Here is a 27,629-nt window from a genome sequence, read left to right on the forward strand (position 1 = left end):
GATTTTGATGATAATATCTTTATTGTTTCCTTAACTATCTGTATACAGTGTATCTGTTTTCCTTGACTTTTAGCCTTTGATGTTCAGTTGCTCAGTCGTGTTCTACTCTTTGTGATCCCAGGGACTGCAGCATGCCAGGCTTCCCTGTCCTTCACCATGTCAAACTCATGTCCATTGAATCCATGATGCCATCCAACCATCTCATCCTGTATCGCCCCCTTCTCCTCTTGCCCTCAATCCTTCCCAGTATCAGGGTCTTTTCTAATGAGTCGGCTCTTTGCATCAGGTAGCCAGAGTACTGGAGTTTCAGCTTCAGCATCAGTCCTTCCAATGAATATTCAGGATTGATTTCCTTTGGGATGGACTGGCTGGCTCTCCTTGCAGTCCAAGGGGCTCTCAAGAGTCTTCTCCAACACCACAGTTCGAAAGCATCAATTCTTCAGCATTCAACCTTCTTTATGGTCCAACTCTCACATCCAGAGATGACTACTAGAAAAACCATAGCTTTGACTATACGGACCTTTGTGGGCAAAGTAAGGTCTCTGTGTTTTAATACACTGTCTAGGTTTGTCATGGCTTTTCTTCCAAGGGCAAGTGTCTTTTGATTTCATGGCTACAGTCCCCATCTGCAGTGATTTTGGAGCCCAAGAAGACAAAACTTAGGACCTTTGTATAATGTTGATGAGAAAACATGAAGAGCAATCATGCTTGTCTTGTTTTCTCTTTTTTTAAACTATCTACTTTATAGGACTATAGTGAGAATTTATTTATTTACTGCACTGAATGGCATGTGGAATCTTAGTTCTCTGACCAAGGATCAAGCCTGGGCCCCCTATTTTGCAATCGCAGAGTCTTAATCACTGGACTACCAGGGAAGTCCTCCTGTCTTGTTCTTGATTCAAAAAAGAATATTTTAGTATTTCACTAGTAGACAGATGTGATGTTTGCTTTGGTTCTGCTATAGATACCTATGATCTGGTTAAAAGAAATCTCATTTATTTATAGTTTGCTAACAAACTAAGTTTTCAGAAATTTTGTGCAACTTTTTTGATGATTGTATTATTTTACTTCTTTAATCCGTTAATGCAGTAAATTATTCTCACAGATTTTTCTAATATTTAACCATCCTTGCATTTCAAAGATAAACATTTCTAATTGATTGAAATTCTAATTGAAACAATTCTACCTGCATTTCTAATTGATCATCATACATTTATCTTTATATATTAAGTTCAGATTCTTTAAAAATATTTGTCCAATTATATACTGCCTCACTAATAACACTAGTTTATCTACTTCTCAGAACTTAGCCAACCCAGTAAAAAATAATAATAATAATAATAATTAGGCATCTGTGCTCCGACTCTTCCTAGGAGAGATCCCAGATCTCTACTCTGACGATGAGGTCGAAAACATCATAAGCAACGTGAGAAATGAGGTCAAGAGCCAAGGTCTGGTTGACAATAGAGAAAATTGCTGGAAGTTTTTCATAGAGCGAGTCCGACGGCAGCTGAAGGTACGAGGGTCAGCTGCTCAGGGTGCAGAGGACAAGAGATGACTCCCAGGAGCCTCTGCAGACATGCTGGACACAGCAGTCCTTATTGGCCACTTTGGGAGTTGGGGGTGGGGAGGTTGCAGTTCCCTTCTGATCCCGAGCACCTGTGCGAGGACACTTTTCTCACCTGCCGCTTCAAGGGCAGCAACCTGCCTCCTGCAGTCCCAGCATTCCTTTTCTGCTAAAGAATGTTAGATTGGAGTGTAATTGCGTTACAATGTCCTGTTAGTCCCTGCTGCACAATGAAGTGAATCAACTGTATGTCTACGTATACCTCCTCCTTCTTGAGCGTCCCTCCCACTCCACCCCCCATCGCAGCCCTCAGATCATCGCAGCGCAGAGCTGAGCTCCCCGTGCTGGACAGCAGCTCCCCGCAGCTCTGCGTTTTATGCATGGTGTGGGTGTGTATCGGTGCTGCTCCCGCGCTCTGTCCCCTCCTCTCCTTCCCCTGCTGGCTCCATGTGTCCGTTCTCTACGTCTGCATCTCTCCTCCTGCCCCGAAAACAGGCTCACCAGTACCATTTTTTTAGATCCCACGTATATGCTTTAATACACAATATTGGTTTTTCTCTTTCTGACTTACTTCACTCTGTATGACAGACTCTAGTAGGTCCATCCACATCGCTACAAATGACTCAGTTTCCTTTTTTACGGCTGAGCAACATCCCATCGTATATGTGTAGCGCATCTTCTTTATCCGTTCATCTGCTGATGGATGTCTAGGTTGCTTCCACGTCCTGGCTGTTATAAATATTGCTTCAGTGAATACTGGAGTGCATGTGTCTTTTTCAATTACGATTTGCTCAGGTTATGTGCCCAGGAATGGGGATTGCTGAGTCGCAACGTTCCTAATCCCTTGGCTAGAAAGGCTGGCTAAGAGTTTACAGATATTGTCTCTGTTGATATGCCTCCCAATGTCCTGAGAAATAAAGAATCCAAGGCTGTGTGGATCTCTCTCTAAGTACCTTCTGGCTTCTCCCCATCTTTCTGCCTTCTCAGGTGACTCTCTGCTTCTCCCCGGTGGGGCCCAAGCTGAGGGTCCGCAGCAGGAAGTTCCCCGCCATCGTGAACTGCACGGCCATCAACTGGTTCCACGAGTGGCCGAAGCAGGCCCTGGAGTCCGTCAGCCTCCGCTTCCTGCAGAACACAGAAGGCATTGAGGTGAGAGAGCAGAGGAGACACCCCTCATGCTCCGCTCCACCTCAGGGAGCGAGGAGTCCCCTGTCCGGCCCACTGAGCCCAGTGGGCAGTCACCTGCCGTCGGCATGGCCAGGTGACCTCTTTATTTCCTGCCATTTGATTCTAGACCACAGTCAAGCCATCAGTTAGCAAGTTCATGGCTTTCGTTCACACAAGTGTCAACCGCACCTCCCAGTCTTATCTGAGCAACGAGCAGCGCTACAACTACACAACACCCAAATCATTCCTGGAGTTCATCAGACTCTACCAGAGCCTGCTGCGCAGGAACGGGAGGGAGCTCAGGTCCAAGATGGAGCGGCTAGAGAACGGGTTGCTGAAGCTCCACAGCACCTCTGCCCAGGTAAGCAGCATCCTTCCAGTCCTCCTGTCCACAGCGGGCTCGGAGGGAGGGAAGGGCAGCCCCTTCCCAGAGAACGGAGAGTCACACTCTGAACACCAAGCATGGTTCTCCAGAGGCCCCAGTGTCATCAGAACAGTGCCTGTGGTGCCTGAAAAGCTTTATCAGAAGTCCAAGCTCTTGTTCTGTGCTGTGTGCTACGTCTCTTCAGTCGTGTCTGACTCTTTGCGACCCTATGGACTGTAGCCTGCCAGGCTCCTCTGTCCATGGGATTCTCCAGGCAAGAATACTGGAGAGTGGGTTGCTATGCCCTCCTCCAGGGGATCTTCCTGACCCAGGGATCGAACCTGTGTCTCTTATGTCTCCTGCATTGGCAAGCGGGTTCTTTACCACTAGCACCACCTGGGAAGCCCCAGACTCTTGTTCAACTCATCCAAAAGAATCTGGTCGAGGAACACAAAGGCAAAACACATACACACACTGAGGAGCAAAGAGAACAAAGAAGCAGTTTGTTCAGGGCAGAAGCAGAAGTTACTCAAAGAAGAGTTCAGGCATGCTCAGAGTGAGGGGTACACCACAGGGTTTGTTGATCCCCCTTTTATTTTATTTTTAGCCCTTTGACTAAGTGGGGTCTTTCTGATTAGGGGTGGAACAGTCGTTGGGGGAAGGTCGAGGAGTGGCCTGGATTGCACCAGGTGGCATCAGCTACTATGGTCCTGTCCATTCATTTCCTGACGTCACTATGCCTGCATTCAAAGAGATGTTTTCCCTTCAGTTCTACGTACCCGTCAAGCACCACACATAGAAGGTCGTACAGGGTCATCAGCAACCTGTGTGTGTTTTTATTGGAATATAATTGCTTTACAATGTTGTGTTAGTTCTTGCTGTACAGTGCTGTGAATCAGCTGCATGTATGCATATACCTCCTCCTTCCTGAACTTCCCTCCCACTCCAGCCCCCATCCCAGCCCTCAGATCATCACAGAGCATCAAACTGAGCCCCCTGAGCTAGACAGCAGCTTCCCACGAGCTGTCTGTTTTATACGTGATAGTGGATACAGGCCAGTGCTACTCTCTCAATTCGTCCCAGACTCTCCTTCCCCCACTGTGCCCAAAAATCCATTCTCTATGTCTGCTTCTTTACTCCTGTCCTACATTTTTATTTGCATGTTTTCCACAGTTTTCATGGTTGATTTCCTTGCTCAGAGGCTCCAAGGTTTCTGTTTTAGATGCCACTCCTCCAAGCATCATGGCCTCATTAAAAGCAAAACAAAGAGGTGACGTTTTGTTCACTCTTTGCAGCCCCATGGACTGCAGCACACCAGGCTTCCCTGTCCTTCACTATCTCCCGGAGTTTGCTCAGACTCATGTCCGTTGAGTCACTGCTGCCATCCAACCATCTCATCCTCTGCCATCCCCTTCTCCTCCTGCCCTCAATCTTTCCCAGCATCAGGGTCTTTTCCAATGAGCTGGTTCTTCACATCAGGTCACCAAAGTGTTGGAGTTTCAGCTTCAGCATCAGTCCTTCCAGTGAGTATTCAGGGTTGATTTCCTTTAGGATTGACTGGCTTGATCTCATTGCAGCCCGAGGGACTCTCAAGAGTCTTTTCCAGGTGACATTGACTCTGCCTAAATGCCTGGTCCTGTCTTTCCTGCCTCACCACGAGCCTGGGCTGAGCTCACTCTTGCTGGAAGTGCACACCCTCAGCTTCAGTTTGGGAGGTTCCCTCTCACGGATACCAAAATCCTTGGAAATACTCCCTTTTTTTTTCTTTATCACATGTTCATTTTCCTCTACTTTCTTTTAGTCTCCTACCCACAGTCTCTTCGTCTTCAAAATCCAAAGAGTTGAATGGCTGGGAGCAGTGGTTGCAGGGTTAGGCCAATTTTCTTTGGTTTCTTGCACCTTACGATGTTATCTATCAAAGAGCCTTTGGAACCGAATTTCTTAAACAAACGCTGTCTAATGTCATGCATTTTCCTCTATGCTCCTAAGTGGTTATACCTCAGAAGAAGGCCCCTGTCGTCCTGTCCTTGTTTTATTTTTCTACTTACTCTTCCAAATGGAACAAGTCCATTTCAGTTAGTTTACCACTGGAGAACTGTGGACAACTCTGGCACCTCCTCTGCCCTGCTAATACCCATCAGATACTGCTGGGCCCTTGATGGCCCTTCCTTGTTCTCTGTTTACCAGCAGCAGACCTGGCCTGTCATTAAGGTGGTGGAATTCCATGCATTTTCACAATTAAACTAGCATTGTAATCAGTTTAATTCTTGAGCAGGGCATGTTTTTGCAGATTTCTGAGCCTTTCATTTACTGTCTTTTTTTTTTAGAACTCTGCCTTCGGAATAGCTCTGTAGAACTTCCTCCTGACTCGTCCTTTTTCTCCACTTTTTTTTTTCTTTTCTTAATTTTTTTTAACTTTTTAATTTTTATTTTTAAAATTTGTACTTATTTATCTATTTATTTTTGGTTGCACTGGGTTTTCTTTGCTGTGCACAGGCTTTCTCTAGTTGTGATGCCTGGGCTTCTCATTGCGTGGCTTCTCTTGTTGCAGAGCGAGGGCTCCAGAGCACAGGCTCCGTAGTTGCGTCGCACGGACTTAGTTGCTCCAAGGCACGTGAGATCTTCCCAGACCAGGGATCAAACTTGTGTCCCCTGCATTTTCAGGTGGATTCTTACCCACTGAGCCACCAGGAAGCCTTCCACTTCACTTTCTCAATTCATATACATAATACATCTAAAGGATTGCAGTTTATTCAGTGAGATGCAGTCAGCCCTTGCAATCTATACACATAGGATTTTTCCGCTCAGGAAGTTTTCCTCCTATGATGAGGTTTTGCTCATTTGGTTGGGCCTTTCCTGCAGGAGGAGTGATGAACTGGAAGGGTTCTTTGCACTTCATGCCTATTGTCTTCTCCCTCATTGGTTTCCTTCCCTTTGGCCTTTCCCTCTACATTCTAGGAAGTTTATCCTCAATGATACTAATCGAATTATGGGCAATATTGCTTCTGCTTCTTATGCCTCCAGCAAATACTTTAATTATGCTATTACATTTTCAGTATCCCCACAGTATCCCCTCATCTCATCTTTTTCCCTTTCTAACACTGCTTTTGTATTTCAGCCTATTTTTCTGCAACCGCATATCACAGGAACCATTCTACTGATGGTGCCAAACAGCTCTCTTGATGGCTTCTCTAACTCCAGTCACAGGTCGTTTTTCAGTTGCGTTGTTCCCCTTAGTCTTCTAGATGCTGTTCCTTCCTTTGTTCTGTATTTATGTAAAGCCCTTCTTACCCCTTTGTTTACCTCCAGGCATGATGAGATCTATCGAACTCAGTGTTTGTCAACAAATGTTGTGTGACAATTATCTGCAATGCTGCTCTCTTTCTGCTAGTGTTCTTGGAACCAAAACTCCTTCTTAGAGCTACAGTTCAAAGCAGCTTGGGGTACACAGAGTCCCCGGCAGCTTACTTGGTCATACCTTTGTTGCAGTCGTCTCACCCCAGTCACTTTCTTATTCTCTCCATCTCGGAGCCTCTAGAAACCAGAGTAAGATAGACTCCCAGGATGCCGTACTACCGGATTTGTTTTGCCATCTCTCACCTCTTCCTCTTCCTGTCTCCCCCCGCCCCACCTACAGTGCCCTCAGAACATCCTGTATCCCCACTCACCCCTGCTCTGCAAAACACCCATCTCTCCTCCGGGAATTGCTGATCAGTCTACACAAAGGACCACTGCTGGGGAACCATCAGTGGGACGTTCACAGAGCAGCACCCAGTGTTCCATCTTGTACCAAGCCTGGGTGTCTGAGCAGACAATGAAGACAGTCTGTTCTCCTTCTTTAAGCAGTCTCTTTAATATGAAGAGGCCTGATTATCCCATTAGGTGAATCCAGCTCTCTGCCTACCATCAGTGGAGAGTCCTCCCATGTCCTGGCATCCTTCCCTGTCCTCCCCATGTTTGTTTCTTCTCCTTCTGTTTTCTCTGCTTCAATGAATAATATGTCTATCTACCCAGTTACCTAGCCCAGAAACTGCAATGTTATTTTATACACCTCCTCTTCCCTCACTGCCCACATTTAAGCCTTAACAGCTTCTACAGGTTTTCCAAGCACCTCTCAAGGGCATGCCTTTCGCTGTGTCCCCTATCTAGACACTTCTTACCTGGATTATTTCAATAAACTGAACCTTCAAGTCTCTTACCCACCCCAAGCCCACTTCACCCATATCCTCTCGTCTCAGCCAAAACCTTCAAAGTCACCCCCGACCCTGCTCATCTCTCTCTTTCTCTCACTATCCACACCTGGTGCATCAGAAAATCACGTTGGCTCTAGCTGCAAAGATGCCCAGAATGCCATGGCCTTGCACCTCTTGCTACCACCCTGATCTGAGCCCCTGACACCTTTTCTCCTGGGTAGCCACAATACCCGTTCACTAGTTGTCTGCTTCCCTCCAATAGTCTGCCATCAACTGAGCAGCCAGAGTGATTGATTTGTTTATTTGTCTATGCATTTGGGGGTCTTCATTGCTGCATGCGCGCTTTCTCTAACGAGTGAGTAGTGAGTAGGGGCGACTCTCTAGTTGGGGTGCTTTGGCTGCTCGTTGCGGTGTCTTCTCTTATCGCAGAACACGGGCTCTCAGGTGTGCAGGCTCAGTAGCTGCAGCTCCGAGGCTCTAGAACACATGCTCGTTAGTTGTGGCTCCTTGGCTTAGTTGCCCTGCAGCATGTGGAATCTTCCTAGACCAGGGATCGAACCTGTGTCACCTGAATTAGCAGACAGATTCTCAACCACTGGACCACCAGGGAAGTCCCCGAGCGATCAGTTCAAAGCAGAGATATGTCACTTTTTCGCTCCACCGCCTGAAATAGCCCCTACTTCCCTCATTACACTGAGTCTCCTTCCCAGCCCTGTCCTGTTAACTCTGAGATCTCATCTCCTACTGCCCCGTCCCCGCGGCATGCCCCCTTAAACCTCACTGCGTCTCTGTCCTTTCCTCAGACACTCCAGGCCGTTGTACCAGCTGTTCCCCTCCCTGGAATTGCTCTTCCCTCTGACATCCCCAAGGCTTCCTCTCTCATCTGCTTCAATTCTTTATTTCAGTGTCACCATCTCAAGGAGTCCCACCCTGTGACCTCATTTAAAATTGCAGCCCCCACACCATTCCTGAGCCCCTTATTCTGCTCTGTTGTATCTTTCCCCCATAGGATTTACCCAAACGGCAACCCACTCCAGTATCTTGCCTGGGAACTCCCATGGACAGAGAAGCCTGGTGGGTCAGAGTCCATGGGGTCGCAAAGAAACAGACACAACTGAGCGACTAAAGAGCAACAAACATGTTATATGGACTTCCCTGGTGGCTCAGCGGTAAAGAATCTGCCTGCCAGTGCAGGAGACACGGACTTGATCCCTGGGTCAGGAGGATCCCCTGGAGAAGGAAATGGCAGGATTCTGACCTGGGAAATTGTGGAAAGAGGAGCCTGGCAGGCTGCAGTCTATGGGGTCACAAAGAGTCAGATACAACTTAGTGACTAAACAACAGCAACGACATATTATACAATTTACTTATGTTTATGTTTTGCTGTTTATCTCCACCTGTTGGATTCAAGCTCTATGAGAAAAGGGATCCTTGTCTCTTGTTTGCTGATGTATTCCAAGCACCAAAAACAGTGCCTGGATGGAGCAGGTATTCAATAAATATTTGTTTAATGAATTAATAACATTCTACCTAGTCTCCCTAACTGTATTCTGGCAGCACTCTCTACCAGCACTACCCAATAGAAATAGCCTGCAAGTCATAGTCGCAAATCTAAATTTTCTAGGGAATTCCCTGATGGTCCAGTGGTTAAGACTCAGTGGGCCCAGGGTTCAACTCCTGGTTGGGGAACTGAGATCCCACAAGCTGTGCAATACAGCCCCCCAAAGAAGTCCAAATTTGAATTTTCTAGTAGCTGCATCAAAAAAACTATGAAAGAAGTGGATTTTATTTTAATCACATATTTTAATAGTATATAACATCACATAATTTCATAGCACTTTATTTAACCCAGTATATTCAAAATATTATCATTTCAACATGTAATCAATGTAAGAAAAATGTTGTTTAAAAACGTTGCTCATAAAATATTTTCCCTGTTTTTCTATAAGGCTTTAAAAGCTCATGTATACGATTACACAATAATAGGTATTGGAGAAGATATGAACAAATTGAAATCCGTATACATTGCTATCAGGAGTGTAAAATGATTTTACAGGGCATCTCAGTTGAGACAAGCCATGTTTTAAATGCTTTCTGCCTGGAATGCTGCCAGAATACAGTCGGGGAGACTACGCAGAGAGACCAAGTAGAACACTATATTGTAAAGTACGTTTTAAGTGCTTATTAACCACGTGTGGCTGGTGGCTGCCCAACTGGACAGCGCAGCTTCAGACCCACCTGTCTCCTGCTCTTAGGACTAATAGCAGTATTTCACCACGTATGCAAGAGAAGTGATCTTCGTTCAAACCTCAAGTCTGTGTATTCGCTTGAAGAAGCCTTAATGATCTTGGACATTGCCATTCAGATTCTCTAAACTTCTCCGAAACTTTTAAAATTGCGTATAGCTCCATTCACTTCTTCCTCTTTTTGATCACACTGCACCCTGAAGTCCAACAGCACTATTTGAAGTTCTCCCCAAATAGTTCTCTCTCTCTCCACGGCTTGTTCACATCTCTGTGTCTTCACATATGTCCCTACCTTGTCAACTTATCACTGTCAGGACCTAAAAAAGTTTCCTACCCCCCTGCCCACAAGCCCTCTCTAAGCTCTGAGCAGTGTACATTCTCTTCTCTATGTCCCTTGAATTATTCATCCTTTTTTAAAAAATTGAAGTATGGTTGATTTACACTGTCATCAATTCATTCTTACATTTATTCTCTTGCATACATTGTGAAATACTGCTATTAGTCCTTCAAGGGTAGAAATCAAGATTTATTGGCACATAGTAGGTGATCTATATATGAATAGCTAAGTAGACGATAGATAAGTAGATTAATAGACAGGCAAATGAATGAACAGGTTCAAAAATCACCTACAAGCTCAGAGAGGGGATGGAGAATGGGTCTTTTGAATGGAATGATCTGAGGTGCCTAACTTTGATATAAACCCTTCATCTGGAACTATTCCTCTGATAGAAAAGGACTGAAGTATATATCACCATAATCTTGGTAAAAGAATGATGACTTGAATTATTAATATATTCTGTAGTATCTTCTGCTTGATTATTACAGCTTGTGGTGCACATAATCTGGTAGGAGTAAGCTAAATGGATCTCACAGCTTGGGCTCAGACAGATTTCCAGATTTGTTTAGCAGTTGCTTCCCAGGTGACTCAGTGGAAAGAACCCACCTGCCAATGTGGGAGACAGTTCAACCCTTGGGCCAAGAGGATCCCCTGGAGAAGGAAATTGCAACCAATTCCAGGATTCTTGCCTGAAAAGCTCCTTGGTCATAGGAACCTGGTGGACTACAGTGCATGCAGTTCCAAAGAGTCAGACACAACTTAATGACTCAACAGCAACAAGTAGTATTAGAAGTAGTAGTAATGACAATAATTAACAGTTGGGTGGCAACCTAAAGTTAAACAGACTTTAGGCTTAAAATTTCATGCTTTGACTTAGCTAGTCAGAATACAACTTTGTTTTTCAGTAGCTGAATTTAACTTGGCCCTGGATCCATCTTTTTTCCTTTAAGAGTAAAAACCTCTTAACCTTGCATTTCAGGTTGAGTTGGTCATATCATGTTAAAAAACTCAGTCTTTGGAGGGCAGTCAGTTCCCTGTCTTGACACAATGAGAGTCCCCCCATCTTGCCTGGGGTCTCACTCCTCTCACTATCAACCTCAATTCTGTGTTTAACTCAGGTGTGATCATGAGAAAAAGGGACTGTTGGATTTAATCCACAAATCTATCAACCTGGAAACCTTTATTTTTTAAAAATGTTTTATTTAACTTATTTTATATTACAGTATACTTGATTAACAACATGTGATAGTTTTAGGTGAACAATGAAGAGACCCAGCCAGTTGCCAGCATGAAGGATAGGGGGAAAGGATAGTTAGGGAGTTTCGGATGGTCATGTACACACAGCTATATTTAAAATGGATAACCAACAAGGACCTACTGTCTAGCACAGGGAACTCTGCTCAATGTTATGTGGCAGCCTGGATGAGAGGGGAGTTTGGGGGAGAATGAATACATGTATATGTATGACCTGGAAACTTTTAAATTCAGTTTATCCTGGGGTTTAAAATAACCTCAAGTCACCTGGAGTTGACAGTTAAAATTTATGATGATGTATTTGTCAAGACGTTTTTGTTTGCAAGTGAAAAAGAAAACTAACTCAAATTCACCCAATGAGAAGAAAAAAAAAGTGAAAAAGTGGAAAGTGAAGGAGGGGAGGGAGGGAGAATAGGAAAGAAAATTTTAAGATTACATTAGATGTTTATCAGAACCCTTTTGATGACAACTAACCAAAATCCAACTGTAGTTGATTAGAGAAAACGAAATAAAAAGGAGTGGATGAATTTATATCCCTGAAAAGTGCGGGATAGGATTTAACATGGATAGAACTGGAGTTAGATATTCACTAGAAGTCCTTGTTCAGGCAGGCAACCCCCGTGGCTCTGAAACCTCAGACAAGCATTCTGTCTGCTTTGCTCCTTATTTATTGTGCTTTTTGCCTGCTCTGGGTGTTCGTTACAGCTCTCAGGCTTCTCTAGTTGGGGTGGGCTGGCTTAGTTTCTCAGAGGCATGTGGGGTCTTAGTTCCCTGACCAGGGATTGAACCCTTGTCCCCTGCATTGGAAGGTGGATTCTTAACCACTGGACTGTCAGGGAAGTCCTTGCTTTCCTTCTTATCCTGGGCTGGCTCTGAGAGCTTTTGGGAGCTTTGGTTTGCCTATATTGAGCCAATCTATAACGTGGACACTTGCATTGGCCAAGCCAGGATGCATGACAACCATCGAAGTCAGCCCCACCCAAAATACAAGGACTTACAAAGGCAAGGTCTCTAAAAGAAAACCAAGTTGTGTTACCAGAACGTAGTTTTTATATTATTATTAGTTGTTATAACATTGTTATTGTTAGGCAGGCATACCTAACAGATGTCTACTCTAGACAGAAAACATCTGTATCGAAGAGGAAAGCCTGCTTGAAGTCCAAATTCATATCAGAAACTGCTGGAAGTTTCGACTTCATCCCTGGCTCTAGGATTGGGTTTGTAACGTAGGCATAGGTCTCAGGGACATTTGGTCTTGAGTACCTTTCAGGTATGGACCCATGACCTCAAGTGATTGACTCAGGCATCCTGATACTAATTCTAAGATTCTTTTCTTCCTTTACTTTCTGCGGTCGGAGGTATGAGAATATAATCCCAAGTTCTTGGCCATCATCTTGCCATCCCGACAGGAGTCACTGACCAAAAATGTATCCACTTTATGCAATGTTGAGAGACATGATGTCATTTGTGTTCTGGGGTGAAGCTGTATCGGAAGCCAGTATAGCCCCAGAATTAAGTTATGTAAACCATTAAATTTTCATTTTGATAAAAAAAAGAAAGAAAGTGTTTGGTGACTCCATGGATTCTGAGTCAAGAAGGAAGCTATCTCTAGGCCTCCAACTTCCGATGGAGTGTTATTTGTGACTGATTATTCTGAATTCCTTCTCCATCTTCTGGAGCTCTGGGGACCTCTCTCTGAACATCATATGCCTGGCCTCTGAAGAAGGGAGGGTCCCCCACCACCATCTTACTCTTGCTGGACTCAGTCAGCGTCCCCCCACCTCCCAGAGTCAGCATGTATGGTTGATACTCATGGGGAGAGGGTCTCATCAGTGTTGGCAGCACCTCCCCTCTTAATCTTCCTATCCAAGTGTGGGAGTGTCTAGGTGGCAAGAAACCCAGAGTGGAGCCTGAATGCTTTGAATAAAGGGGAGAGGGAAGAGAAAATGTTCAAGTCACTTCTTTCAATGTCCTGTTCTACTGAAGAAGAGCCATAAAATGACCCTGGGTTCTGCCTTGTCTGTAGCCTACTTCTGATGAGCTTCCCAGGTGGCTCAGTGGTAAGGAATCTGCCTGCCAGTGCAGGAGACACAGGAGACGTGGGTTCAGTCCCTGGGTCAGGAAGATCCCCTGGAGGAGAAAATGGCCACCCACTCCAGTATTCTTGCCTGGGAAACCCCACAGACAGAGGAGCCTGGTGGGCTACAGTCCATGGGGTCTCAAAGAGCTGGACGCGACTGAGTGAGCAGTTACAGCCTGCTTCTGACTGGCTGGCCCCTCGTGTCACTCCATGTCACAGCTTAAGAGTTATAAAGCTTCCATCCACAGCACTGCTGATTACTTACCCAGGGCCTGAGGTCATAAGGCAAATCTGCAATCCATAAAACAAACAACAGTAACAACAACAAAAAAACCCCACTTCAATTTTCTTGAATCTCCCAAGATTTGGAAAGGAACACAAAGTTACTGGTGTGTTTGCTGACTGGAGTGATTATGTGGTTCAATCATTTTGATTTACAATTGCATCTTTGTCCTTGTAGAAATTACTCTGCAGCTGAACAATGGGAGATGGAAAGGGATTAACCTTTCAACACAAGAATACAAGACCCGTTCTAGGGAGCAGGCCTCCATCTGAGGTTAAGCAAAGTCTCCGATTTCTATGAATACACAAAATTAAAGCACATTCTTTTTTTCTTCTGCCTTCATTTTCTTTTCTTTTGATCTGCCACGAAAAGGGAATTATCGGCAACGTCTAAGCCCCCGTTTTATTTTTGCAGCATAAAGCATTTGAATCTCTTTGACATGTTCTAGGAGCTCTGAAGTAATCTTTGGTGGTTGCGTGAAATAGACTTCAGAAAAATGAGAGACAAGAGGTCATCTTGGAATGTAAAGTTTATGCACTGTGTTGCAAATACAGTTGACTTTTTTTTTTACTTTCCAGAAATAAATAGATCTGAGTCTTCTCTTTGAACATAAACAGGCCTTGAGTTAGGCTAGTGATTCTCAAACCTAGGCGGGCATCAGATTCACCCAGAGGACCTATTAAAACACAGATTGCAGGGCCCCAGCACCAGAATTTCTAATTCAGTAGGTCCAGAGTGGACCAGAGAACTTGATTCCTTTTTTTTTTTTTTCTGCTTTAAGATTTTATTTATTTATTTATTTTATTTATTGGCTGTACTGTGTCTTCATTACTGCATGTGGGCTTTCTCTAGCTGCAGTGAGCAGGCTTCTCATTGCAGTAGCTTCTCGTTGCAAAGCACAGGCTCCAGGACACATGGGCTCTGTAGTTGCGGCACACAGGTTTAGTGGCTCCACAGCATGTGGGCTCTTCCTGGACCAGGGATGGAACCCGTGTCCCATGCTTTGACAGCTGGGTTCTTAACCACTGGACCACTGGGGAAGCCCCAAACTTTGCATTTCCCAGGTGGTGCTGATGCTGGGTACCACCTTCTGGGATCCGAGGACCACATTGTGAGAACCATCACCCCCTACTGAGCACATAGAAAGCCATTCACCTCTTCCCACCTGATTGGGAACATAGAAGGATTCCTAGAAGCCAGTATTCCCCACCACTCCAACATTGTCCCCAGATGCACATGAACATAGAGGTGGGCAGAGAACGCAGCTGGTCTGGACCATCGGAATCCATGCTGTTCCACTTCAACCTGCTCATCTACTTCTCGAAAGGATTGTGGGAATAGATGAAGTCCAACTAAATGAGGACAAGCAAAGGCTCTTTATTCAGAGCTCACTCTAGCAAAGCAGTCAGCCACCATCATTTGAGCTTTGGTAGAGACATTAACAGGTTTCCCTGGTGGCTCAGCAGTAAAGAACCTGCCTGACAATGCAGGAGACACAAGTTTGATCCCTGGGTCGGGAAGATCCCCTGGAGAAGGAAATGGCAACCCACTCCGGTATTCTTGCCTGGGAAATCCCATGGAGCCTGGCTGGCTACAGTCCACGGGGTCACAAAGAGTCAGACATGATTTAGCGACTGAGCAACAACAAGAGACAAAAGCAGGTGGAGGAATGGGAAAGCTAAAATAGATGGAAGAAAGGCATTCCCAGATGGAGGCTGCTAGCCGCTGGGGAGCAGAGGAGGGCAGATCAGAAGCTGGGCATCTTGTTTAGGGGTGGGTATTTGAATTTCTCTCATTTCTGGTCCTTCATTGGGATAAAATTAAGAAAGTTGTTATTTATTAATCAAGTCCTGGCCATTTTGAACTGATTCTTATAGAGGTTATTGCCTGTCTTCATGGACTGTTACTTAAGACAGTAGACTTGTTTCCAAACCAAGGTCCAGTTGCTCGCTGCTCAAAAGCCAATAAAGAGGCCAGGTTGGTGGAAAGGAAAATTTGCTTAATTTGAATGCTAGCAGCTGCGGAGGAGAGCGGATATCTGTCCAAAGGCTGACTCCCCCACCCAGTAATAGTCAGTGGGCAAGAGCTTTTGTAGACTGAGGAAGAGGGCTACATGCAGAAACAGCGCAGCTCTGACAGTCAACTTGAAATTGGTCATCACTGGTGTGACCAGCGTCATCTTTCTTAGGTACAGTTCATCTTCAATTCCAAGGTCAATTCGTTCCCATTCCCTTGAGGCCAGTTCTCAGAATTATGGAAGCTTATGTCACGGCTACAGTCTGCTCATTATATAGCTGACTTCTTCACCTGGTAGGGGTTTCTGTATCTACACAGGATACGGCTCAGGATATTATCTGTAGCCCTTGAGAAGGAACCAAACATTCTTGACTATGTTGAATGACTACATTATTATTACTTGGTTTCCCTCAACTGTTTTCCTTTGTTTGTGCATGTTCTCACTTCTCTGATTAAATTTATTTTTTGGCTAGTTTTTCCACCGACAAAAGGCAGGCTGAGGACATTGCGGGGGCAAGGACCGTAGGGTCCTGTTCCATTTCAGTCTGACTTATGGCAGGCTGGCTTTCTCAGCTGGTTGCTGCAGATAATGGGCTGGTCTCCTGGGCAGGTTGCTGTAGGTTCTACGTCAGAGTTCTGCTTTTATGGTCCGGCCACTGTCTGTTCATATATTCCATCTTTCAGGATACCCAGTGGACACTCACTTTGTATAATTTGCTAAATCCTCAGTGCATTCCAGATTGGCCAAATTCAATTAAAGGATAATTGTTGCTTATTAAAGCCCTACTATGTGCAAAGTGTTATGTTAGGCCCGTGAGGTTTTTACAAGACGCAGACACCAATGTCACTGAGAAGCCACCTGTGTCATTTGGGCATCAAGGAGAAAGAAAGGTCACAGCCTCCATTGCTTAGAATCTTCCACCACATTTGCTGCAGAGGAGAGAGGAAGAGGGCGGCCAGGGTTCCTTTCCTCTCCCAGGTCAGGGCGCTTGGTCCCAGCTGAGAGCTCAGCTTTGCACCTTTGCGTCGGGAGCTGGTGTTCTTCCCTGCCCTGCAGGGTCAGACCCCAGCACGGTCCCATCCGAAAGAACCTGCCACGTCTCTGCTGCAGGTGGATGAGCTGAAAGCCAAGCTGGCCACCCAGGAGGCGGAGCTGAGGCAGAAGAACGAAGATGCCGACAAGCTGATTCAGGTGGTGGGCGTGGAGACGGACAAGGTGAGCAGAGAGAAAGCCATCGCCGATGAGGAGGAGCGGAAGGTGGCCCTCATCATGCTGGAGGTGCAGCAGAAGCAAAAGGACTGTGAGGAAGACCTGGCCAAGGCAGAACCGGCGCTCACGGCAGCCCAGGCGGCCCTCAACACCCTCAACAAGGTAGGAGGAAGGTGTGCGTGCTTGCTCATCCCTCTGGGGAGGAGCAGCCTCTCCTCCGACCCAAAGGCAGCCCACCACGCTGGTGTTCCGAGGGACACAAGGGTACAGTCCAGACGGCTTGGCTGGGACCAGCTGTCACTGGTTTATTCATTGAGCAAGCAGATATTTGTATACGCTGAATATGTGTCAGGATGCACAGGCTACCAGTGAAATCCTGGGGATGTGAGTCCCAAACTTATCGGGACAGGAGGGGCCAACTGTCCAGCCTCTTCCCTTCACTGATGAGAAAGCCAGAGCCCAGAGTCACAGACCTCAATGTTAGAGCCAGACTTGAACTCACGTCTTCAGAATGCAAGCCCGGAGACCTTATGGCTATGCAGTCCATGGTCATTTTACTTCTTCTGTGCTATAGGACACATAGACCTCTTACGGGCTTCCCTGGTGGCTCAGGTGGTAAAGAATCTGCCTCTAATGCAGGAGAGCTGGGTTCAAACCTTGGGTCAAAGCTTCCCAGTTGGCGCTAGTGGTAAAGAACCCAGCCCAATGCAGGACATGAAAGAGACTTCAGTTTGATCCCTGGATTGGGAAGATCTCCTGGGCATGGCAACCCACTCCAGTGTTCTTACCTGGAGAATCCCATGGACAGAGGAGCCTGGCAGGCTACAGTCCATGGGGTAGCACAGAGTCAGACATGACTAAAGCAACTTAGCACGCACATGCATGCAGGCCTCTTAAGGCCCTATGAAAATGTTTAAGATATGAGACTAAAGTAAGATGTTGTCTCCAAAGTAAGAAAAAAAATGTACAAAATCAAACTTGGCAAGTACTCAATTGTCGACAGCATGTAACCGTGTGTCAACTAAATTCAGCTCATACGCATGACCTTTTAGTGGAACAAGCATGACTCTTGAGATGTGTTCATTGGGAGTTTTATTTTGGTTCCTTTAAAGATACTCTGTGTGTTGAGAGGTGCCTGTGGTCAGTACTTCTTCCTTTTATAGTTTTCACAATTAGCTTTCTTTCCCATTTGGATGACTGTGGCTGAGGGGCTGAGGGAGAAAGATGGAAACAGGGCAGACAGACTCAGGTCATCAGGAGTTGGTATCACAGAGGCAAGCTGATGTTTACTTGGAAGCTCATGTCATCTCTTTGCAGACTCTCCACCGGTTCCTCTTTCTGCTGAGAGTCTAGATACTCATTTGCCCCTTTACAGGGCCCATTTGGTCAAGGTCTCAGACAGCTCATGCCAGGTGGCCCGTGCCAGCAACTCACCTCTGCTCCACAGGCGACACCTATGCCTCTTTCTTCCAGATGGACTCTGAGAGTGTTGGCCACCCATGTAGGAAACGCCCCCCAAGTTCCACCGCCAGGGGACTAGCCTGCCATTCGCACCCTGTAGATTTCTGTAAGTTAGAACCCCAGTCTGGTGTCACTCAAGTTGCATTTAAGCTCTCTGAGTGGTCTCCTTAAAGCCCTCCTTTCTCTAGACTTGATGTGAAGGGACACGTGACCCCCCGCCCCCCATCTTCCCTTAAAGGCAGAGTGGGTGGGACTCAGCAGCCATTCTCACCAAAGGTGTTGAAGTGTGAGTCACTTGGTCATGTCCAATTCGTGTGACCCTACGGACTTTAGCCCATCAGGGTCATCTTAGGATTTCCCAGGCAAGAATATATTTCCCTCTCCAGGGCATCTTCCCAGCACAGGGATGGAACTCGAGTGTCCTGCATTGAGCAGCAGACTCCTCACCACTAGTCACCAGGGAAGCCCTAGCTGCAACGCTGAACTCTTAATTGCAGCCTTTGGGATCCAGGTCCCTGACCAGGAAATGAACCCAGGTCCCCTGCTTTGGGAGTGTGGAGTCTTAGCACTGGACCACCAGGAAAGTCCCTCTGAAGCTTTCCGTTATGGATTCTGTGTAGCCAATGCACACCTTGCTTTGGAAGGTAGCATCTCTTGGCTTAGGGCCTCAGCACATCTGAGACTAAACTGAGGACATCGGAAAATCCTGTGATGTATAGTTATGTATAAATTGTATTAAATGTGAAATATGAGCACATTTTGGTGTTTTTTTATGATGTGTGGTGGGAGGTCCCTAAAAGGAAAACCTATAAAACCCTTAAGTGGACCTCTACCCCACATTCATAGAAAACACAAGATTTCTCCAGGAAACTTTTGGGAATTGTGGATAGACTGGGGAGTGGAGGTGTAACTCAATTATGCCACCACTTCTCAGCCTGAACGCTTTTCTTTCTTCTCAAAGCTCTTTTTATTTTCACTGAAGGAAAATTGCTCTACAGTGTTGTATTGGTTTCTGCCATCCAACAATACGAATCACTTCTCGCCAAGAAGATGAACGTCTTTCATAAGATTTTTTTGACACAGAGATTATATTTTCTAAGATGAGCTGAGTCCAAATTCTGGCTGGACTGTTCACTGTGTGTGACCCTAGGAATGACTTTATGTTCTCTGAGTCTCTGTGTCCTCACCTGTAAAGAGGTGGTATATATATAATATAGTCCCCATCAGGTTGCGAAGGACAGGGAAGCCTGGCGTGCTGCAGTCCATGGGGTTGCAAAGAGTCGGACATGACTGAGCAACCGAACAGCAACAACAGGTTATTGTAAGGGTTCAGTTAGATAATGCATGAAAAGTATTAACAGCTAACAGATGGCAGCCATTCAGTTTGTTGTAGTTGATGATGTCTTTATAACAGTGTTATCTCTTCTGTTTCCGCAGGCTGGAAACAGTGAAAACCCCTGAAATACTCTTGGTTAATTTTATGGCTGATTAGTTAGGTGACCTTTGCTGGTAGAAATAAACACATAGAGGTGTAACTCATGGAAGTGACGGGACCGGATTCAGAAAAAAAGCACTGGATTTGAGGCCTAGATACCTCTGCCACAAAGAAAGTGAAACTCACGTTCCTAAAGGAATGACGTTTTCTTAATAATTTTATTTGTTTATCTTTGTCCATGCTGGGTCTTCATTTCTTCTCAGGCTTCTCTGGAGGTGGTGGGCAGGTTTCTCGCTGCGGCGGCTTCTCTTGTTGCGGAGCACAGGCTCTAAGGCAGGCAGACTCCGTAGCTGTGGTTCCTGGGCTCTAGAGCACAGGCTCAGTTGTTGGGGCTCATGGCTTAGCTGCTCCCCAACATGCGGGATCTTCCCAGATTAGCGACTGAGCCCCTGTCTCCTTCATTGACAGGCGGATTCCTTACCACTGAGCCACCAGCAAAGCCTGTGAAAATCGTTTTAATGAGTGCCATACTATGTATGGTGGCTCAATGGTAAAGAACCCACCTGCCAGTGTAGGAGATGAGGATCCTGTCCCTGGGTCAGGAAGATCCCCTGGAGGAGAAAATGGCAACTTGCTCCAGTATTCTTTCCTGGACAATCCCATGGACAGAAGAGCCTGGCCAGCTGCAGTCCATGGGGTCACAAAGAGTTGGACACAACTTAGTGAATTAAACAACAACTGCTATGTGCCAGATAACATGACGGGTACTGTCTTCAAACTAGCTGTGGAGCCTCACGCACCAGTCACTGAACTTCATCCCTCACAATGGCATATAATGTTATCTTAGCTTCAAGGGTACAACGTAACAATTCGACATATACAAATCTGTTGTGAAGCTATCACCACACGAAGTCTGGTTAGCAAGTATCACCAGGCATAGTTGCAGTTTTTCTTGTGTTTTGTCTTTTCTTCTTCTTTTAAGATTTACTCTCTTAGCAACTTTCAAATATACAACACAGTTAGCTATACCCTACATCCCCAGGACTTATTTATTTTAAACCTGGAAGTCTGTACCTTTTGAACCACCTTCATCCATTTCTCCCAGCCTCCACCCCCTGCTCAAAGAAGTAGAATGGATCAGATTCTACCACACAGAACAGGGGAGATGTTTCTTCACGAACACAAGGACCCCCTTGAGTATCCTCAAATTTTTTTGCATCCACAGGACTCTGGTATTTAAGGACCACATTCCTATTTCCTCATCATTTTCAAAGTTAACAGTGAAGCTTTAGTTAATATATAAAGAACACCTGTAAATCAGAGCATAGTAGTAAGTCCCTGTACATTTTAAGTCTCTGCTTTGGCAGTTTTATTTCACTTTTATAGCTAAACTGAAGCAAATCCAGTATAGCTTTTCCTGCCCTCATTGAAGAATGGTTTTGCTTACAATTTCATGGCTTCTTTTTTTCTCCTTGCAGAGTTACTTGAAATTTTCTATTTATTTCCTATGCATTTTATCCAGTAAACTTATTTTTTATTATACAAATAACATATAATGGCATTTTTATCATTCCAATAATTCAGAGTACGGAAAGTACAGGATGAAACATAAAGTCACCCTTCTTTCCACTCCACCCCCCAGTCCTCTCCTAAAACAGCACTCCTGGAAAAGCTTGAACTTTATCTCGTCCAGCAATTTTTCTATGTATTTATATCTGTGCAAATACGCATATGAAATACACTAGGTCTTCCCTAGTGGCTCAGATAGTAAAAAATTCACCTGCAATACAGGGGACCCAAGTTCAATCCCGGGGTCGGAAAGATCCCCTGGAGAGGGGAATGGCAACCCACTCAGGTATTCTTGCCTAGAGAATTCCACGGACAGAGGAACGTGGTGGGCTACAGTCCAGTGGGTCACAAAGAGTCGGGCATGACTGAGGGACAAACACCTAGGGCTCCCCTGGAGGCTCAGACTGCAAAGCAGGAGATTTGTGTTTAAAGCATGATATATTTTATATGCACTGCGTTATATGTTTATATGCATATACAATATATCATATTTTAAATACTAATAGATAATGACAACTTACTCTTCCTCATGAAACAAGACTGTGTCACGCCAATACATACACTGAAACCATATTTATTTAATGCTTTGTAGTATTCCAGGCTATAGCGTACTCTATTTCTTTTAGCTATTTACTCCTGAGTGTCTAATTAGTTTCTTTTTCTCTAATGCAAATATTCTTGTGCATACATCTCTACTCCATATGTTTAACTATGTCTCTGGGCCAGATAAGAAATACACTTGTTTGAGAGAACAACATGGCAGATTGTATCGTACCTCCTCCACCCCTCAAAATACCCACGTCCTAACCTCTAGAACCTGTAGATTTTACTTCATATGGTGACTCTGTGGGCGTGATTAAATCAAAGATCTTGCAGTGGGTAGATGATGCTGGATTATCCAGTGAAAGTGAGAGTGTTAGTCGCTCAGTCATGTCCAACTCTTTTTGACCCCATGGACTGTAGCCCACCAGGCTCTTCTGTCCGTACAATTCTAGAGGCAATAAAACTGGAGCGGGTTTCCCCTTTCTCCAGGGGATCTTCCCCATTCAGGGATCAAACCCAGGTCTCCTGCATTGCAGGCAGATTCTTAACCATCTGAGCCACCAGGGAAGGCCCCGCTGGGTCCTAAATGTCATCACAAGGATCCAAAGAAGAGGGAGACAGGAAGATCGGAAGAAGAAGGCAGTATGATGGTGGGAGCAGAGGGGGTAGACAGAGCTGATTTGATGTGGAACCTTGAGCCAAGGAGTGAGGCTGGCTCTAGAAACTGGGAACAGAAAGGACTCTCTAATCCAGCCTCCAGAAAGAATCAACCTCTCCTGACCTCCAGAATAGGAAGATTATACGTTCACGTTGATTCACTGCGTTTATGGTAATTTCTTACAGAAGCAATGTGTGTGCTCAGTTGCTTTAGTCCAGTCTGACTCTTTGCAACCCTAGGGGCTGTAGCCCGCCAGTCTCCTCTGCCCATGGGAGTCTCTAGGCAAGACTACTGGAGTGGGTTACCATGCCTTCTTCCACAGGATCTTCCTGACCCGAGACTGAGCCCCTGTCTCTTATGTCTCTTGGATTAGCAGGTGGGTTCTTTGCCACTAGCGCCACCTGGGAAGCCCCACAGAAGCAATAGGAAGCTCTAACAATAATCCTCTTTTTTATGTAAATAATGCTCAATTTCTATCCAAAATAGCTACTCTTGTTTGTAGTTGTAAGCATTGCTTTCACCCACATCCTTGCCAGTCTTAAGAATTTTCAATCATTCTAATTTTTCTCATCTAATAATCTAATTTTCTCAATCTAATAATTTTTTCATTTAAAAATTTGTGAATGGTTTGATTCTAATACTTAGATTACTTCCTTCAGTATTTGCTCAGATTCTTTGTCCATTTTCTGATGAGATAATTTCCCTTTTCTTTATTGATTTATAGGGTTTTTAAGATAAATTTTTCCTATACATCTTGTTATATATGTTGTAAATATTTTCTTCCTGTCATTTGACTTGTAACTTAATATTGACAAGTTATGTAAAAGATATATTCCATAATTAAATGATTTTGAGAATTCTAGGGCTACAGAGTTTAACAGACTTCCTTCCTACAGGACTTTTTAAGACCTTTATTATATGATAAGCTTGATACTAAAAGTGATAGAGATAGCACAAGAAAATAAGACCTCAAATTATACAAATTTATGAGTAGTGATTTAAGATTTCCATATAAAATGCTGGTAAATCAAGCCTAGCAATGTATTCAAACAACAGTATGCTACCAACCGAAGTTTTGCCTATGTAAGGCTACTCCTGTAAATATACCCAACCATCAATCAAAGAAGAATAGCTTTGGGGGACTTCCCTTGTGGTCCAGTGGTTAAGACTTCGCTTTACACTGCAGGAAGTGTGAGTTGGATCCCTGGTCTGGGAGCTGAGATCCCAACTGCCTAGAAGCCAAAAAGTCAAAACATAAAACAGAAGCAATATTGTAACAAATTCAATAAAGACTTTAAAAATGGTCCACATTAAAAAAAAAAATCTTAAAAAAAAGGCAAAAAATTCCGTAGTTAGAGAAACGTCAAAAATGATACCTAACGCAATTCAACATCCATTCCTACAAAACTCTCAGTATAGTAGGAACAAAAGGATATTTGGATAATTTGCTAACACAAAGCAATCAATCCCAGTCCAAGAATGAAACATCCCATCTAATGGTCGAGCATTAGCAGAATTCCCATTAGCAAAGAAAAAGCACAATAATGACCCCCTTTGCTTCTGTTATAAAACAATTGCCATAAAGTTTCTAGCCAGTGCAATGATAAATGAAAAATGGTAATCGTGTAACTGTTGTAAAGTAGCAGACAAATTTGTTATTATTCATAGATGTCATAAAAATATAATAAAACAAATAAAAGGGGAGGGTTAAGGGTGCATTACAAAATTTAATAGCTTTCCTAATATCAGCGGTAGCCAGTTAGAAAATATGATATTTTCAAGATAGCAACCAAAACTCTCAGTATAAGTAAACATAAATAAATTTATTGAAACTATGTGAAGAAAACTGCACATCTTTGTTGAGTAGTGTAAAATAAGATGTGAATAGGGAAATAGATGTACCAAATTTGTGTAAGGCAAGATTTAATATTTTAAGGATGTCACTATTCCTCAAATACTTTATACATTAAATCCAAGTCTAATTTGACTCTGATTTGGAGCTTACTTATTTCTAATTTCATTAAAAGTTCATATCATTTAAGCAGCTATTAAAAATTTAAAAACCTAAATACTTAACAATATGGAGTTGGCTAAATTATGGCTCATCTAAATGAGAGAAATGGAGAAGGCAATGGCACCCCACTCCAGTACTCTTGCCTGGAAAATCCCATGGACGGAGGAGCCTGGCAGGCTGCAGTCCATGGGGTCGCTAAGAATCGGACACAACTGAGTGACTTCACTTTCACTTTTCACTTTTATGCATTGGAGAAGGAAATGGCGACCCACTCCAGTGTTCTTGCCTGGAGAATCCCAGGGACGGGGGAGCCTGGTGGGCTGCCATCTATGGGGTCGCGCAGAGTCAGACACGACTGAAGCGACTTAGCAGCAGCAGCAGCAGCAGCAGCAGCAGCAGCAGCAGCAGCAAATGAGAGAAAATTGCACATACTTTATTTAAAATCATATTTTGCAAAAATAATTAATAACCTAAAAGAGTTTAAGATACAATTTTCAGTGAAAGCCAGATTCAAACAAATAGTGTAAATGGTGATTGTATATGTATATGTATGTATATGTATATGTATGTGCATATATGTATGCATATGCGTGTGTTAAATCACTTCAGTCGTGTCTGACTCTTTGTAAACCTATGGACTGTAGCCCGCCAGGCTGCCCTGTCCATGGGATCTTCCAGGCAAGGATACTGGAGTGGGTTGCCATGCCCTCCTCCAAGGGATCTTCCCAGTCCAGGGATCGAACTCGCGCCTCTTATGTCCCCTGCGTTGGCACATGGATTTTTTACCACTAGTGCCACCTGGGAAGCCTACATATATGTCTATGTGTATATAAATGAATGAGCCAGACATATACCACATTCACATATATTCACACTATATTCACTCATTATCTTTCTTTTCTGTGCCTCTTTGTTAGTTTGTTAAGCATATATAATGAAACGTACCAGGACAGTGTTTATCTCTGGGTAGTAAGATGATGAGTGAGTCTGGCTTTCATCTTCATCTTTGCTAAATATTTCACAATAAATATGTATTCTTTTTAAAATATAAATTTATTTATTTTAATTGGAGGTTAATTACAATATAGTATTGGTTTTGCCATACATCAACATGAATCCACCACAGGTATACACGTGTTCCCCATCATGAGCCCCCTTCCCTACTCCTGCTGCTAAGTCACTTCAGTCGTGTCCAACTCTGTGCAACCCCATAGACAGCAGCCCACCAGGCTCCCCCATCCCTGGGATTCTCCAGGCAAGAACACTGGAGTGGGTTGCCATTTCCCTCTCCAATGCATGAAAGTGAAAAGTGAAAGTGAAGTCGCTCAGTCGTGTCCGACTCTTAGCGACCCCATGGACTGCAGCCTACCAGGCTCCTCCGCCCATGGGATTTTCCAGGCAAGAGTACTGGAGTGGGGTGCCATTGCCTTCTCCATTCTTTTACTAGAAGGACTAAATAATGTAATCTTGGAAGCCAGTGAACGATAAGAAAGAAACTGTAAAAGAACTGGAAAAGTTACTATAAGGTCACATCATCTTAATATATATAAAAGACCCTTCTTACCATAGAGACAAAGGATGATAGCATGATGTCATCTGGAAAAGGATTATTCAGTTTGGCTGTAGGAAAACCAAATTTCTGCCTGTCACCGAATATCTTAAACAAAATTTTTAAATTAAAAAAAGAGTATTCCCACGTGTGTGTATATGTGTGTGAAGAGCTCTTATAAATCATGCTGGAACTGGCATTTGTGCCTGCCCTCTCCTCACTCATTTACTCTCTGCCCTTCCCCCTCCTGAAACGTCAGGTTCCCTAAGTGGTCTTCCCAGAACCTCCTCCCTGGCCAAAGTGATACCATCACTCTTCAAGAATCTGCTAGCTGACTAGCCCTGCTTTTTGCTTTGTTTCAGAGCACTTCTCACTCTGTAATATACCAAAGATTGACCCTTTTGTGTCCGTCCCCACCACCTGCATGAGCAAAAGGCCTGACTTTTTTATTTACCACTGCATCCCCCCCCTTTGCCAAATGAACGACTGTGCAGACACGTTTATTCACTCAGCGGAGAATCCCTGACTGCCCTGCACGCCAGACACTGTTCCAGGTGCCCATGATGCTTCCGTGAACAAAGATTCTGCCTCTGTGAACATTCTGTTTCGCACTGGGCAGGGGTGAGAGACAATGAGCATCATGAAAAAGCACTGTATACAATGTGTGTATGTGTGTGTGTATACACATATGCATATATTTATATTTAGATATTCAAAAAACTAAGATAATAACTTGCAGCCTCCCATCACTTCATGGCAAATAGATGGGGAAAAAAATGGAAACAGTGACAGACTTTATTTTCCTGGGCTCGAAAATCACTGTGGGTGGCGACCGCAGCCATGAAATCAGAAGACACTTGGTCTTGTGCTCTGCCACAAGAGAAGCTACCACAATGAGAGGCCTGTACACCACAACTAGAGAAAAACCCACGGAGCAACAAAGGCCCAGCATATCCCCACCCCCCCAAAATATATATATATAAATTTTCTTTTAAGTTAGAAGGAATTACATTGAAATATTAACAATAATATATCTAGGTTATAGAATTAAATTTCATCTGTACCCATTTTTATCTTTTCTTAATTCAGTACATTGAACATACATGGTGAACTTAAATTGCATTAAAATTGTGGGGGTTTCATTTGTGATTGTGTTTCCCCTCTTTGTCCTCTTTGGCTCAGGGGAGGCACAGGGTTGGGTATTCAAGTACACCTGCCACGCCTATGCTGTCCTTCATTCCTGTCCACTGTAGACAAGACTCATGACTCAAAGTGCAAACCGTGGCGAGAATAAACGGAGCATCTTCCTAGCTGCTTCCTTTCGGTCCTAGAAATAATCCCCCTCCTGTTTTGATTTCCAGGCCTGAGAACACCCCCAAATTAATCTGGCACAAGGATCTAACCTTTGAAATTGAGATTTTCCCCTGTTCACAGAATCAGCCTTGAAATCAAGTGCTTTTGAGATTACATGTTCCTCACTGTCGGTCACAACAAACCTTAAATCAACTTCATATGCGTTTCTGACCAAATTTCACTTGCAGGTGGACTGCTCCCAACCTACAGGTGAAAACACTAAGGCCTGAGAAGTTCGAGTGGCTTTTCAAGGTCAAGCCTTTCAGCCATGACTTTCTAGGGCAAGTGAAACTTGTAGCGAAGCTCCAACCCCTGTCTAGGCAGAGGCAG

At 44.3% G+C, this 27,629-nt stretch overlaps 1 protein-coding gene across 5 annotated transcripts in view; it reads left to right on the plus strand.

Annotated features, from left to right (window-relative positions):
• The window catches only part of DNAH9 (dynein axonemal heavy chain 9), a 285,514-nt gene that overhangs the window by 184,387 nt on the left and 73,498 nt on the right, over positions 1–27,629 (plus strand). For 4 of the 5 annotated variants that reach the window (XM_027974876.2, XM_060394831.1, XM_042255676.2 and 1 more), the window contains 4 exons: positions 1,374–1,516; positions 2,555–2,716; positions 2,862–3,095; positions 16,619–16,879. In XM_027974876.2, the coding sequence (XP_027830677.2) occupies positions 1,374–1,516; positions 2,555–2,716; positions 2,862–3,095; positions 16,619–16,879 (800 nt within the window). Of the gene's footprint in view, positions 1–1,373; positions 1,517–2,554; positions 2,717–2,861; positions 3,096–8,439; positions 8,780–16,618; positions 16,880–27,629 lie in introns of those variants that run through there. The other variant, XM_060394833.1, reaches the window with a different exon arrangement.

The sequence above is a fragment of the Ovis aries genome, chromosome 11 (genome assembly GCF_016772045.2).
Source record: "Ovis aries strain OAR_USU_Benz2616 breed Rambouillet chromosome 11, ARS-UI_Ramb_v3.0, whole genome shotgun sequence".
In the NCBI taxonomy this organism is placed as follows: Eukaryota; Metazoa; Chordata; class Mammalia; order Artiodactyla; family Bovidae; genus Ovis; species Ovis aries.